This window comes from Acomys minous (assembly GCF_964271855.1).
Source record: "Acomys minous genome assembly, chromosome: 7".
NCBI classification, from domain to species: Eukaryota; Metazoa; Chordata; class Mammalia; order Rodentia; family Muridae; genus Acomys; species Acomys minous.
In genome coordinates this window covers 3354069-3370209 of record NC_140488.1, presented here as the reverse complement: position 1 = coordinate 3370209, position 16141 = coordinate 3354069, and the positions used below count along the sequence as shown (strand labels likewise).

General features: G+C 40.4%; 1 protein-coding gene across 1 annotated transcript; it reads left to right on the top strand.

Moving 5' to 3' along the window:
* Positions 1 to 4595: 4595 nt before the first annotated feature.
* Positions 4596 to 15414, top strand: VMA21 (vacuolar ATPase assembly factor VMA21). The gene is made up of 3 exons (XM_084790404.1): positions 4596 to 4783; positions 8305 to 8414; positions 11428 to 15414. The coding sequence occupies exons 1-3, from the start codon at positions 4731 to 4733 to the stop codon at positions 11568 to 11570; spliced, it is 306 nt and encodes a 101-aa protein (XP_084646530.1). The 5' UTR covers positions 4596 to 4730; the 3' UTR covers positions 11571 to 15414.
* Positions 15415 to 16141: the final 727 nt, after the last annotated feature.

Below are 16141 nucleotides of genomic sequence, written 5' to 3'. Positions count from 1 at the left end.
CCTCTGCCACTGAACAGCCCTCCCAGCACTTTGTTAGCAGTGTCTAAAACTCTGACTCACCGTTGTCATGCTTCGGGATTTTTTCTTCCTATAGCATCTGCATCTTTTCCTTTCCCTAGCGTGCAAGGGTTCTAATGTTGTTGTTGTTTTTTTTCATCCCAGTGACAGAAAAAGAAAAGAAAAACGCCCTTAGATGTCTCTCATTCATCATCAATGTACTTAATTTATTCAATCAATGTTGGGAGTTCAGCTCCCTGTGGCTGAGGGCTGAGCACTAAGATCTCACCCAGAGGTCCATTGGCCTCAGGGCTCACAGACTGTGCCTCAGAAGAGTTTCTGTTTAACCTGCAGGCTTTTGCCAGAAGGAAGCTATACTGAGGCCCAATCAGAGTAGGCCTGCCCACCCCTCCCTCTAGGTGTTTGGGAAGACCTTAGAGAAATCTGATTCTAGACTTCTCCAGCTGCCTGAACTCCGAGAGGACGACGGTCTTTGGAACTTGCTGGCCCTGGCTTAGCTTTTCCAAGGGACTACCGTCTGCTGCCTTTTTGTCTGCCAAGAGGCCGCCAACATCTCATCGCTCAGCCCTCGCCAGTAAGAGCACGGGTATTGTATTGGTTGGGTTGTGGTTTTGTCCTAATGCTTCTCTTCCAGTGTCTGCAGTCCCACTTCCGGTCCTGTGCAGGGCTATCTGAAAGCACCCAGGCCAGGATCTTTGAACTTTCAACTAGCTGGCTTCATATGGTCAGGCTTTTTTTTTTTTTAATGATGATGTTATATAACGTGGGGCACTCAGGTCCTTCCTGCTACCAGTCCTGAATAAGTCAATTCATAATGGAAAGCAGAAAAGGGAGAGAAGATGGACAAAGAGGTCTATTGAAACCCCCAAGTCTGCTTTTGGGGTTCTGGATGCACATTTAAGTGTGTTCATGTCCCCCTGTCTCCCACTGAACCATCTTTGTCTGGGTTTCTTAGTCTCAATGTGTAAGCTGACAAGTTGTTAGAAATGCGAAATCTCTTTCAGGAAGACAAATTCTCCCTCTAGCTGGATCCTTTTTCTTCTCCTAGAACAAGATTCCTAGGAAAATTCCCATTTCTTTGGGATCATTGTTTTTATGGTTTTATAGTCAGATTGAGAGACACAAGTCTCTCTTTAGAATGCCTACCTTCCTCTCTGCCAGGTTTATTAAATATCAAACCAGTGATGTGCCAAATGATGTGGGACCTTAGGCTGAAGTCAGACTTCTACTCAGTACATACTTTCTCTTATAAGAGTTTTACTAACACTGTATAGGCATAGACCCCAGTATCCTCTGGTTCCTTTATCAAGGGCCCTCTATAACTCTAAGCTCCCAGCTTAACTGTGTGGAACACAGAGATGGACAAGATAGCTTTACAGAAATTTTAGAGTGCACACAGGACTGAGACTCAGGAGGCAATAGGAGGTAAGTCCTTAACCAAACTCTGGAATTATTTTTTGCTTGATATTTCCAACATATGAAATGGAGGTGGTAAAAAAAAAAGCTTTGGAGATTGTGAAGTGACTGTAAGATGAAGCAGGTAGACATTAACTTCAGGGAACCAGTGGTAGGTGGGTAAAATGTGTAATTCATTGCTTAGGGGATCCTGAAACCACATTTTCCTATAATATCCTTTCTTCCTTTATACTTTGATCTAGAAGTGGAATCATGATTTTTTCACCAAAGGGTGTATTTCATGAGTTTGTATTTTAAGAAAAAAGACACCCACTCTCCATTATAGATGTTAGAAACAAAGAAACAATAATCTTAGCACTGCACAAAGGCGCACACAAACAAAGGGAAAGTGTTTCTGCAAGCCAACCTCTTTTGCAAAAGGAAGCACCAAGACCCAGAAGTGACTAGCAAGCACACTGGTTCCCAAGATGCCTCCTGTCTTTTATTTCTCACTAGGTGGTGACTTGACTGCATTTGATCTCATTGCTGGCAGCTCAACTTCACAATCTTAGACAAGTAGCTAGTTGGCACGAAAGGGAAAGAGAAGTTTCAGTAAGTAGGAGTCCTTCTTGGATTAACTACCTTTCATAAAACCCAAACTAACAAATGAAACTCCACTCCTCACACGAGGAAGCCAGGGCAGTGTCTGTTCTCGGCAGGGATTTTGTTGACTGTATGGTGTGGCTTCTTTATGTTTTCCTTGTATCTCAGTTTTTGAAATGCCAAGAAATATGGGCTAAGTCACTTCCATGAATAGTTCTCAGTTTTCTCAACAATGGTGAATGTCCCAGACACAAATTTAGAGTCATTTCCTGGTTCTAGAGTGAAATGGTGTCACTACTATACTCTCCTCTCTTGTGACCATGTCACACCTCAGAGTGTGACCTTATTTGGAAATATTGTTGGTCCAAATGCAATGAGTTATGTTAGTGTCATATGAAAGTAGGATAGTCTCCTAATGCAATAGGATTGCTATCTTTATAAATAGAGGATATTTGGACACAGACACACACATAGGGAGAAGGCCATGAAAAGAATAAACGAAGGCAGAGATCAGGGTGACAATAAATGTCAGAGTCAACCAATTACCAGATGCTAAGAGAGAGACTATGGCTTTCACCATTAGCCCTCAGAACTAGCCATAAGAATACCTTCATGTCAGATATCTAGCTCTTAGAAGTGGGAGATGATTACCTTCTGTTGTTTACACAACTCAGGTTGTGGTCTTTTGTTATAGTGGTCCCATAAACATTAATACATCTCTATTGTAGTTCCCAGTTTTCTCACTGTCAGGAACCAGTGTTTTCAGACAAAACTAAGTTGTTTAACATATACTTGTCTACTGTATACTATTAGGTGCACACAATTGTTCTTTTGACATTAATATTTTACGATTTGTTCTACAAGTATCCTATAGCATATTTTAGGTTGTTGTAATGTCTTTCTATTTACTCATTAGATGAATAGGATCACCTTATCAGTGTAACATAATTTATACTGCAAGTCAAATAACGTGGTGTTTAGCTATTGAAGTTCACTGGGTTTTAGAAATATCAAAACTTGTTCTCTGAACTTCCATTATTAAGGTTATGGATCTCCAGGTGTCAATTTTTAAAAGGGGGTGGGAAGTTCTGGGAGTGGTTTTCAGTGAGAGAGCATATAGGCAGCATGATACAAAGGTCCTGGTTTTGATTGACATCACACACACACATACACACACACACACACACACACACACACAGAGACACACACACACATACACACACACACACAGAGACACACACACATACACACACATACACAAACACACACACAGATACACACACAGACACACACACATACACACACACATACACAAACACACACACAGATACACACACACACACACACACACACACACACACACAAACACAAACACATGGTCCAAATCCACATAGAAAATATTTCAAGATTTTTGGCACACACCACTTATGTCACATCTAGTCAACATTGCAGTTGTAGAGATATTTCAAATGAATTCGCATGGCTCAGTTCCAAAATGTATTTAAACGTGTATTTAAATGACGTTTTTCAAGTTGTTTGTGAGACATTACTCTTTGACATTTTCCAACCATTCAACATGGAGAAAAACTGCATTTGCTTGACTCCATGTACAGGCTCCATACAGTTGACTGGGTGGCTGACCAGTGTGTCACTTGGGGCACCCAGTTCTCAACTTCCTGCATTAGGCTCACGTAAAGACGAGGCCTAGAGAGGGGTTATTAAATTTAAACTGAAACTCAGGCTTCGTACTGGTCAACCCAGGGCCCATTGCTGGTTAACTTGTGACTTCAGATGTGCTTAGTATCCCGTGGTGCAGAAAATAGGTATGTGGTCAGCAGCCCTTTCCGGGCGTGGCCATTTAAGGATGTCCTTCTAGTAGCAGCCAGCGGCAACCTAATTTTGTTAAGCCTGTCCTAGGGCGTATACACCCTTTTCTCTTGGCGCCTCTCAGGTTGCCTGGAAGCACAGACCCATCTGTCCTTACTATTTTTGAGTCCCTGTTTGTCTCGTTGGCGGCTTTCTGAACAGCTGCAAAACATACTTTTAAGTCTAAGTGGAGGTTTGGGTCACCTGCTACCGGCGTGGAACAGTCACTCTCAGCAAGGGCTCTTCCATCGGACAGTACTCTAGTTTTACTTACTCTTAACTAGTTTTACTGACTTGGGTGAGTGTTAAGCTCTCAACTCCCTGCCTGACTGCTTAGGCGGGTAGAAATGAACGCGGTCCTTTGCTCATGGGCTAGTGGAGTAATGTGCATTGCTTTTTGTGTTGTCGGAAACTGCTCGTTGCCTAGCACCACAGCAGACAGCTGAGCCCTCCTTTCCGCGGCGGGTCACCAGGCTCCAGTGACATCGCAAGTGGTACCGCGGGGTGGACGAAAAGCACTGGGCCCGGGAGTACGATGCTGCGCGGAAAGTCCCGGCTCAACGTAGAGTGGCTAGGCTACTCGCCGGGCCTGCTCCTGGAGAAAGATCCACTGGCAGCGGCTAGGCCACCACGAAAGCGCCGCGGGTAAGTCACGTGAGCGCTCGCGACCTCCTGGGGCGTACGCGCGCTGCCGCCCCGCGTCACTACGCCGCGCCGCCGCGCTGTGCTGCACAAGCGTCGTTTGGGCCCGGGCACTTCCGGTGCGACCGGCCTAGTACTATCTGCCTCCCAGCGGCCTCTGAATCCCGCCAGCTACCTTGCGCCTGCTGCTGCATCGCGGCCACGCCATGGAGCGCCTTGATAAAGCAGCACTGAACGCGCTGCAGCCTCCAGAGTTCAGGTATCTCTGAGTTCGGCTGGGTAACCTTGCTGGATCAGCTCGGCTCTGGCCTAGAGCGCGCCCCAGGCAAGGCAGGAGACAAACTGGGTGGACTTGGGCTCTGGCTCCTCCGCGGTTCACTGCAGGCTGATGAAGAAGGAAAGTAGTTTGGAACTTGCAGCTTCTGAATGGCCGGCCTCACCTTTCATTTATGATCCAGCATATAATATAAGCAAGCAGGCCAGCCCTCGGTTCACGTTTCTTTGCACTTCCTCTCCTAGTTATTTGGCGAGGTTGCTGATTTGCAGTCTCCCTTTGCCAGGTGTGCTTTCTCGAGGATCAGCGCCCAGCCGCCATTATCTTGAAAGCTACCAGGGCCCTGCATCACATGGTTTTTTGTTTTGTTTTTGTTTTTAAATATCTGGTGCGTGAATGGAGTGTGGAGGCTAGCCCTCGGGTGAAGCAGCCTCGCTCATTTGGGGCTTGGGGGTGGGGAGTCACTCAGTAGCATGGGGACTGGTGACTGAACAGAAGGAATGTTAATAGTAGGACTGGGCTATTGTACTAGGCTCTCAGTAGGCAAGGGGTTGGGGAAGAAGTGACCAACCGTTAATTGACAGCATCAGATTTCTTAACTCTTAGTTTGGCTGACTGCTTAGTTTTGAACTTTGGAAGAAAAGGAAGTTGCATTCACTTAAGTGACTCACCCAAGGTCACAAATTTAGACCACACGATTACAATGGCTTGAAGTTTGACATCTCACCACACCTACTGAATCCAAAGCCATGTGATCCTTTTCTCCTGTAATGTTAATGGGGATTTTTTTTTTTTTGGTAAAAATTACTGTTTGTAAGAATACCAACAGGTCTTTTTGTTTGTTTATTTGTTTATTCTTCAAGACAGGGTTTCTCTGTGTAGCCCTGGTTCTCCTGGAACTCACTCTGTAGGCCAGGCTGGCCTCCAACTCAGAGATCCTCCTGCCTCTGCCTCCCTGAGTGCCGGGATTAAAGGCGTGCGCCACCACGCCCAGCTACCAACAGAAATCCTTACTAAGCACACTAAGAATGCAGTTACTAGTATTTTTTAATGGACTTCATTTTCAATGAAATCTTAAAGTAGAAGAAAGAATTCTACTGTAAGTCTTGCCTCTGACAAAGGTGATGTGGTCCCCTCTGGTCAATGTTTGCTGCAGAAGTTTGTGTGAAGCAGGGAAAAGAAGTAGGAAGGGCAGGAGCATGGTAAGATTCATTGAGAACGTTTTTCTTTTTTATAGCAAACGTTAATTCCGGCTTTTCCATTCATTCCTCATTTCTGACAGGTCTCATAACCCCCATTCAAAGGTATAAAATCAATCAAATGGCATCCATTGCTTTGTTTAGAACATGTCACTGGTACTATTGCGCCAGCTAGACACCAAGGAGAAAGTTGGTTAGCTTTTATTTTTTAAGTTTGTACACTTATCTTTAACTATCCAATCATATACTTTGGATGTTTTGGTCAATGACAGACTGCAAGTGTGTTCCATGGGATTGTATTATGTGCTATTTCAGCCATCTTAGTTTGTATTCTTATGTTTGTGGAATGGCAAAATCATATTAAATTACTGAGGTTGTAACAGAGAAGAGTCAAAGTTTTGAAGTTTAAGGTAGAGAATAATACAAAAGTACTGAAAATAATAGGTCATAAATTGTTAACATGCACATACAGGCTATGGGGGGGATGTACTTTAATATATAGACAAGGTTATATTTGCATGGTGGAACCATGCTTTTCTTCACTCTAATATTTTATTGCATTGTATCATCTTTTCAGTAATAAGTGTTTATAAAATTATTTTAAAATTTTAATATTTTAAATTGTGTGTGTATTTGTGTGCACATGTACATGTGGGTATGTGCAGATTAAATTCTAGTCTCCTAGGAGGTTTGAGGCATTGGATTCTCTGGAGCTGAAGTTAAGGCAGTTGTGAGCTGCCTAATATGGCTTCTGGGAATGGAACTTTGCTTCTCTGGAAGAGTAGTACTGCTGAGCCACCTGTCTGGCCCCATGCTTGTAAAAATTATATCAGATAGGAGATATTTAAAAGAGAAACTCTAAAGAACACAGCAGACATAGTGGCATAGGCTTCTTACTACCAGCTGTTGGGAATGCCGAGGCAGAAGGAGCACAAGCTCAAGGCCAGTTTGGGCTACAGAGTGCGCTCCAGGCTCCCATGGGCAACTTAGGGAGACACAGTCTCAAAAGAATAGTGAAAAGAGCCAGAGAGGCAGCTGAGTAGGAGAGCATTTGCCTAGCATGTATGAAGCTCTGAGTTCAACCCCTGATATCGAAAACTAAATAACTAGCTAGCTAATGAGTACCAATAACCAATCAGTATTTGGTCCTTATTAAGGTAGATAAATAACTTGAATTTTGCATGCCTACAGTATGAATTTACCACTAAGACAATCTAAAGTTCGGTGCTTTTCTAAGACCAAGAAAAGAAATGGTTGATTAGTGAGTATTTTCATATATTTGGCTATCCATTACCACATATTCTTCATGACAATTACATAATAAATTACTGAAATTAAAAATTAAGTACTAAGGAACAGCTTAAGGGATATCTATGTGTGTATCCCTCTGTCTCTCACTGGACGCCCCCCCATGAGAATTAGGTAGCTCAACAGAGTCCGAGTGTAGTAAAAGGTAGTGTAGTAAAAGGTAACCCATTTAGGTACTCCAAGCTAATGTTAGAATGTTTTCTTCCATGACAGTAAACATGAGTAAGATTTAATTTTTCCCACATGTACGAGGAAAGCTTAACAATACACTTTTATGAGATACCATATTCATGTTGTTCATTGACTGTTTAAACTTAGTATCGTTGTGACTGCTTTTTTTTTTTTTTGCACTTTGACCAATAGTTCATATTTTCTCCCTTATGCATGGTTGCTACTGCTTTATTCTTTGTATAGATTTGGTTATTTTTTAATTTAAGATTTCACATATGTATATAGAATTGTAGAAATGTCTACCTTCATTGTCTGTGCATATACAAACCCATCTAAAGACACACACACACACATCTTGATTTTTATGAAAGTACATTTCTCTGAAATTTCAGAACAGCTTCAAATTACACAAACTGTGCATTAATGTTAAGTATAGGTTTTAGATCTAGTGTTTGAAAAAAAATATGTATGTTCTGTGAGACCTTAACTTTAGATTAGCTTGATTCTAAAAAAAAAATCTGTCTTTTCTGGTTTAATTTATTTGTGGTTGAGTGTTCTGGTTGGAGCAGAAGTGTGCACAGTCCTTGGGGAGGAGCTGTTTGCTCACAAATGGGTTTGGGATGTTCTGCTGTAATTTTTAGGGGTGTGCACCTCTGCATGCCCACCAAGCCCAGAGCTGTGGCTCAGGCACACTCATATGCATGCTTGCTCCTCTGCCAATTTCAGGAAGGAGGAAGCTGTTTGCCTCAGAATTCTTTTACCTTCAGGAGGATAATTATTATGTTTGGATACGGCTTGTGAAAATGTTGTTTGTTCACTTTCTTCCAGAAATGAAAACTCTTTAGCTTCAACCCTGAAGACACTCCTCTTCTTCACAGCTTTAATGATCACACTTCCTATCGGGTTATATTTTACAACTAAATCTTATGTATTTGAAGGTAGGTTTTACATATTTGAAGATATTTTTCTTTTCTAATTTGTTGTGAGTTTTTATGAATCTTTTTATTGTTAAACTTGTTTTCCTCTTCCTTTTGCTTAACTAGTTAAATGTATAGTCAGTGAGAATTCATATGCTTTGGTTGGCCTGGTGTGATGCTGCGTGCCTGTAATACTCGTAGGGTAGAGGCAGGATTAGGACCTGAACTCATAAAACAAGTGGCAGCCAAGCTGGGCTACATGAGACACTGTCTCAAAGACAGACAAACACCACATTGGGGGGGGGGCGCTTATTTATTACATATACTATATTGCTTTAAATGTTTTACATGAATTAGCCTATAGAATCCCCACAACAAACTTTTGAATTAATTTGTAGTGTCATCATTTTAGAAGTGTGACACAAAAAAATGTTAAAGTAATTGCAGTCTGCACTACAAGTAACTGGTGGAAATGGGAGATGGAGACAGGGTAATTAATTCCAATGTCTGTGTCATGGGCACTGTTCTTTTGACTTCCCCTATGGACACTTACGGAACTGTGGCAACATGTCTTTCCTGCATTCTCACAAGGGAAGATCTGTAAAGTACCAATTCTGTTTGTAGTGCTCATTCATTTTCTCTAATTACTCTTAAATATGTACTAATATACAAATTTTATACAAGTATGTATAAAATCAGAGATTTGTAGTACAAATATGTATAAGTTCCTTCTTGTCCTAAACATTCTTAAAATAATAACAAAAATCACATTGCTATTAAAAATAAAGCAAATGTCATTAATATTTGCTGATTTCTATAGAGCAGGCAATGTTAATCGTTTGTCATGTTGAACTATTTTTAACTTATAAATAATTCTTTTTATAAATGCCTTTCATTGTCTTTTACATGGAATCTTATTTATTTTTTAATTTATTTTATTTTTCAAAACAGGGTCTCTCTATATAGCCTTGGCTGTCCTGGACTCACTTTGTAGACCAAGCTGGCCTTGAATTGACAAAGATCTGCCTGTCTCTACTTCTTGAGTGCTAGGATTAAAGGTGTGTGCCACCACCGCCCAGCCTGGAATCTTACTTTTATTCATAAATATTATTTGTAAAAAATGATGAGATTAGTTATGATAGCCAGTGGCAAAATGTCAAGAATATTTCCTAACAGCTGGTCTGAATTTGAAACTGAAATAGACATGGTAGTTCACACCTGTAATACTGGTACTTAAGAAATGGAGACGAGAGGATCTCAGTTCCCAGCCACACTGGTCTACAGGAGTGAGAGCTTGCAAATAATGGGAGACAGAAGGAGGAGGAGGAAGAGATGGAGGAGGCATCCATATGTACCTCTCTGCTCATTCTAACAAGCCATTTTGTCTTTCATGTTTGTTTTATGTCTTCTTTATAAGACTATAATTGTTCAGTTTTTCTTGTTTTATAATTGTATTATTTCTTTTACTTTTTGTGATTATAATATACATTTTTTTCCTTCCCTTTTCTCCTTCCCAAACCTCCTATATACCCTTCCTTGCTCTCTTTTCATTAATTATTGTTTGTGTTTGTGTGTGGGTATGTTCCTAAATACGTAAGTACAACATGCTCAGTCTGTATCATGTTACTTATATGTATATGTTTTCAGGGCTGGCCATTTGGTGTAGGATGAGCACCTGGTGCGCTCTTCCCTGGGGAAGACTATTTTTCCTATTCCCAGCATTAGTTGCTTGAAGTTCTTTGTATAGGGTTGAGGCCTCCTGGGTTTTTCTCCATTCACTTTTGCATGTCTATTGTTGCTGTCCCTGTTCAGCTCATGCTTAGGCAGTCATGTTGGTGAGACTCCATGGGTATAGCTTCTGACATTACTAGGAGGTGAAATCTTACAGCAGACTCCCTGATCTTCTTACTCTACTCTTAGAATCTTTTTCCCCATCTTCTTCAATGTTGCCTAAGCCTGAGGAGCAGAAGTGTTTTGTAGATGTATTCCTTGGGACTAGGCTTTATAGCTTCTCTCTCTCTCTCTCTCTCTCTCTCTCTCTCTCTCTCTCTCTCTCTCTCTCCCTCTCCCTCTCCCTCTCTCTTTCTTTCTCCATAACTACTCTTCCTTCCTTCCTTCCTTCCTTCACTTTACATCTTGATTGTAGCCCCCTCCCTCTTCTCCTCCCGGTCCCTCCCTTCTACCCTCTTGCCCCTCTCCCCTTGTACTCAGAAAAGGGGAGCACCCCCCACCAACCTGCCCCATCACTTCAAGTTCAATCAGAACTGAGCTCTTTCTCATCCACTGAGGCCAGACAGGGCAGCCCTGTTAGGGTGAAGTGATTGAAAGCAGGCAACAGGGTCCATGTCATAGACAGCACCTGCTCCCCTTACTAGGGTTCCCCCATGAAGCTCAAACTGCCCACCTGCTACACCTGTGCAGGGGGCCTAGGTCCAGTCCATGCCTGCTCTTGGGTTGGTGCTTCCGTCTCTGTAAGTCCCCATGGGTCTAGGTTAATTGACTCAGTTGGTCTTCTTGCAGCGTTCTTGTCCCCTCTGGTCCTTCTATCCCACTCTTCCACAGGACTCCCTGAGCTCCACCTAATGCTTGGCTGTGAGTCGCACCTACTGGGTGGAGCATCTCAGAACGTTATGTTAAGCTCCTGTCTGCAAGCATAGTATCATATATAGTGTCGGGGACTGGCTGTGTCCCCTGAGGTGGGTCCCAGGTTGGGCCAGGCATTGGTTGGACATTGCCTGAGGCTCTATCTTTATCTCTGCATATCTTGTAAGCAGGGTAAATTTAGGGTTGAAGGTTTTGTAGGTGGATTGGTGTTCCCCTCCCTCCACTATAGGTACTGCCTGGCTAGAAGGTGGCCTCCTCAGTCTCTTGTCATCTGTCCCCGTCCACCCACCCCCTCCACTATACACTTCTGTATTTTGATTGGTTGTTGTTTTCTGTAATGGTCTTTATCACAAACAGAATCCTTAGGCTTTGAATTTTGTAGTTTGTTAAGTTTGGAATAAAATGAAATTTTTTTTTCTTTTCTTGATAGGTGCCCTTGGAATGTCTAATAGAGACAGCTATTTTTATGCTGCAATTGTTGCCGTTGTTGCTGTTCATGTGGTTCTGGCCTTGTTTGTCTATGTGGCCTGGAATGAAGGCTCACGGCAGTGGCGTGAAGGCAAACAGGATTAAAGTGAACATCACCTTTTGATAGCATGAAATTTATTTTTTGAATATGTTAAATACTTCTGAGGTATTGATAATAAATACATTTTGTTTGAATAAAGTTGAAAGAACATGTTAAAATCAGTCTTAAGGAGTCAGTCGCATTTGGCTAAATTTTGACCCACACAATAATAAGGTCACTTTGAACTTTGAGTCTCAATTTGCAAATGAAAATTTGGAAAAGTTAAAAAGGTACAAATGTGTATGCTAAATGAGTTATATCTTATCCTAGGAAGACTTTAATTATCTTACAACAAAAAATTGTAACAATTTAGCTTTTACTTGCTTTTCACTTTTATTTATTTGGGTATACCAAGAAACAGTGAAGCAATTCTATATTTCCTTTTCACTAGAGGACTTTCTGGAAAATAACCAGGCCCTTGGATTTGAGATTCTAATTTCCTGTGGAAAGTTACTTAGATTATAGGCATTTTAGTTAATCTGAATGTCACTGAGGAAAGATAACTCTCACATTCCATTATTTAATGGGGAAAGTCACTGAAGTCACACCCACTCATACAAAAGGATTTAGGACTACTGAGGGTAAAGAATTGAGCTGATTGCCAGCATTGTGGTTATTATACTAACATTGTGCCCTCACTTTGCTTTGAAATTAGGCTTCATTCATCAACTTTATTGAAATCCCATTTAATGCATTGTCCTACTTTAAAATAGATAGGATGTGATAAGTATTAGAATGCCAAAATGTTCAGCATCCACACTCAGAGTGTATACAGTCTTGAAATATCCCATTATCACATTACTTATGAGGTATTCTTGGAGGGTTTTTTGGTCTGCTAATCCTTTTTTATTTTTTTTAATGAGAACTAAGCTATATTCTGTGTTTATGGCTGATCCTTGAAGTCTTTTTCCATGAGAACACCCCTACCCCAGAAAAAAGCCCTGTTACCTTGCTTTAGTACTTTCAGTCTATGGTCACACAAAGCACTTGGTGCTGTGTATATATAATCTAAAAATGCTGTCCCCCAAATATTTATTTCTTAATAAAACATCATAATATATATTCTGTAAAACACTGGAAAAATACATATAAAAATAGGAAAAAAGTAAAGATAGGTCCAGAATATTACTACCTGCAGATCATCAGTAGTTTATTTCACACCCCTGCCCTATTTTAAAAGATGTTTTTTAATGTTGATTCTACATATACTACAACCTTGGTTTAAGTTTAAATCTTGCTAATTTCGCCAAAGTGCTATTTGCAGTTTTTCGGATGTGTGATAATTACCCATTGTTTTACAAAGCACATACTATCTTTATTCTAAAATTCACATTTCAGTGTTTTTACCATAAGGAAGTAACAAAATTTTGAGATGATAACCCAATTTAAATACTATATAAAATGTGCATATATCAAAACATTACATGGTACCCTGTAAGCATGTATGCTTTTTGTTTTTATATACTAGTTAAATATAATTATAAAAATGAAGAAAATTCAAATACCTGTTACTGGTAATATTAATGTAGTGAATGGCCCCTGCTTAGATGTCGGCCATGATTGACTTGTCTGCTGTTATTTTCAAGCTGTGGAACTAGACTAGAAAAATAGGTAATTAGACATCAAAATATGTGTTTGTGTCATATTATTGTTGCTAAAATCAAGATTGATGTGATTATTAAAGGATTTTGGTAATTCTTAAATTTAATTGTGTGTAGTTTGAATGTATTTAAGAGTGAATATTCTAAATATAAGGGTCTTTATCTCATAAAGATTTGCAGTCTTTAGTATCGTGATATTTGAGTCTCAGACACTGTGTGCTAGATTTCTAGATGATTTCCTTAGTAGGTGGCCTATTGTATTTAGAATTGTCCATTCAGTTTCTTTTTACATATTGCCAAGGCTTTTTTCTTGTACTTTAGGAATAATGTACATTTGTAAAATATACTGTTGAATTATTTTGTTTTATTTCACACATTTGCTAACTAATGGTACATGTCTTTTTAAGTATTTTAACCAGGGATACATGTAAATACGTGTAATTTTCCCTTGGGAATAAAATACAGTTTGAACATTAAAACAAGATATTCACATTGATATTTAGAATTGTTACAAAATAGATTTGTTCTGAAGCAATTTTTCTAGGGTTTTGACTGCTCACTTATGAGTTTGCTGCCATTAGGTATGTTAATCAATGTGGTATTTGACAAATAGACATTTTTTCAAGGTTTTTAAAAATTAGTTTTCTCTTGTACAAAGTTCATATTTTATGTGTTAGAAGAAAAGCTACAGTTGAACCATTAAGTGTTTTCCGGCAGGAATACGTTCACTGATGTTCAAACCTGATTGTAACAGTAATCTCAATTAGGGCATAGAACTTGAAATGTGAGTGCAAACTACTGATTTAACCCCATTTACTGTAACGGTACATTCCCCACCTTCTGATTTGCCCTCTGAAGAATCCTTTCTCCCAGTGCTGAAAAAGTGGAAGTCTGCTGTATCATTTACTCTTCAAATGGATGCCATTTAACATGTTAGAGTAGCATTCTGGTTTGCAATGATAGTAAAGGATTTTAAGCCTGCTATTCAAAATAACTGTTTCATGGGAATTAACAGTAATTATAGTAACTTGAAAGTTTATCTGGAAAGCCATACTGAGCCAGCCGTGATGGCATATACCTCTACTTAGGGTATTTAGGAAGCAGATGTAGAAGGATCAGGAGTTGAAGGCCACCCTGGGACTTCATGAGACCCTGGCTCAAAACAACAAGAAACCCTACAAAAACAAACAGAAACCCAACCAATTTGGCATTATTAAAAGCAACCAGTGGGATTGTGTTTATTTTCATATAAATTTTATGTAGACAAGGCAGTCAAACAGGTCAGTAAAAGTAAACAAGTAAGATGGACCCAAGGAAGGCAAAAGCAGAAGGTACATGAAAGAATTGAAATCCTGTTTTACATGTGTCTCCATATATTTTGAGCGTAGTCAATTTGTAGACTTGTTAGGCCCATTTGGTAAATGGTTCAATGATAATACGGTATTGGTCACGTAGGCCAGTGGCAGGTTTCTTTACTGTCAAGAGGTCTATGTCCTTCACTAGTGAAATACACAACTATCCTACTCCTAAGTTTTAAGTTCATTTCACCAGAATTGTGCTGGAGTACACTCTCACGGCTTGGCAAAACTCTTCAGGGGGATGGCGTTACCTTAAAAATACCTTACTTTAGAGACATTGAGAACGTACCCATCACTACATCACCAACCTGTGAATGGCTTGGGCCTGTACTCCTTACAAAAGTCTAGGGTGTCTCCATATCGCTGCCGGCCACGCTGTTAATTGCTATGTGTGCTTGAAGTATCTGTTCTTTTTAAGATGTTCTGTAAGTCATATTGTCAGTTATACAATCTAGTCTTCCTTCCACGTTCGGTGAAAACTCATTGAACAGGAATAATAGCAATAGCTAACAACATCTGCACAGCACCTTACAGTTTGCAAAGAACGTTCACATATTCTTGTCTGAGTTTTGCTTGGTGAACATGTTACGGAGATGTCCCTTGATGTCGATGCTAAGTGTTAGAATTTTCAGTCACCAGTGTCGCTGGCCGTGCTGCGGCACTGATTAGCAAGCTGACTGGAGGTGGGGTGGGGGTGGGGGTGCCAATGTTCTGTGTGTAAAGCTTGTATCATCACAATGGGGCCTGGATATCTTAGCCACTTGAGTCAGACTGAATTGTTAAGCGATGCTTTTCTAGTCTTTACCTGAATGGGTTTCGTATTCAGTGTATTGTAGCCCGTAATTTGTATTAATTTACCATCTGTTGTCATTAAAGTATTTGTAATGCTACTGTGCTGTGTCCTCATTCAGTGGGTATTGTTTTATTAACCTCTGGTTTAAAAAAAATGTGTGTGCTTGCTTCTGTTTATAATGTAGAATATGTGCAGATCTCAGTATTTAAATGTATGTTTGTTTCTGTGTGTGCCATATAGCTTAAGTACTGGTTACATTCCAACTAGGGTGGACCAGTTAGGATGATTTGGGGCTAGGTTAAAGAAAGCTTGCTTCAGGCAGGTGTGATGGTACATATATAAAATCTCAGCACTTAGGAGGCGAAGGAAGACCAGATGCTCAAGTTCACCCTGATCTGCATATGGAGTATGACACCAACCTGTGCTACATGGGTTTCTATTTCAAAACACAAATCATCTTGTAGGTTTGGGAGAGTGAATGGATTTGAAATACTACTAAAGGAATAAGGTTCAAAAATACTTGAGACTAAATGCAAGAAGAGAATGCCTGGAGATGTGTAGCAAATCCAGCATCTCACACACACACACACACACACACACACACACACACACACACACACACACACGAGACTACTTTCCTGCATCTTGTTGCACTGGCTCCAGGTTCCTTTGGTTCCTGAGAACTCCAACTAATCCTTGGTAAAGAATACCGCCCAATTCCAGCTATCATTTAAAATGACTTTGTTTCAAAAGTACAGATAATGAAATGGCCAGGGAGCTCAGGACACAGGTAACAGCACTATAGAAACCAACGAGTGCTGCTT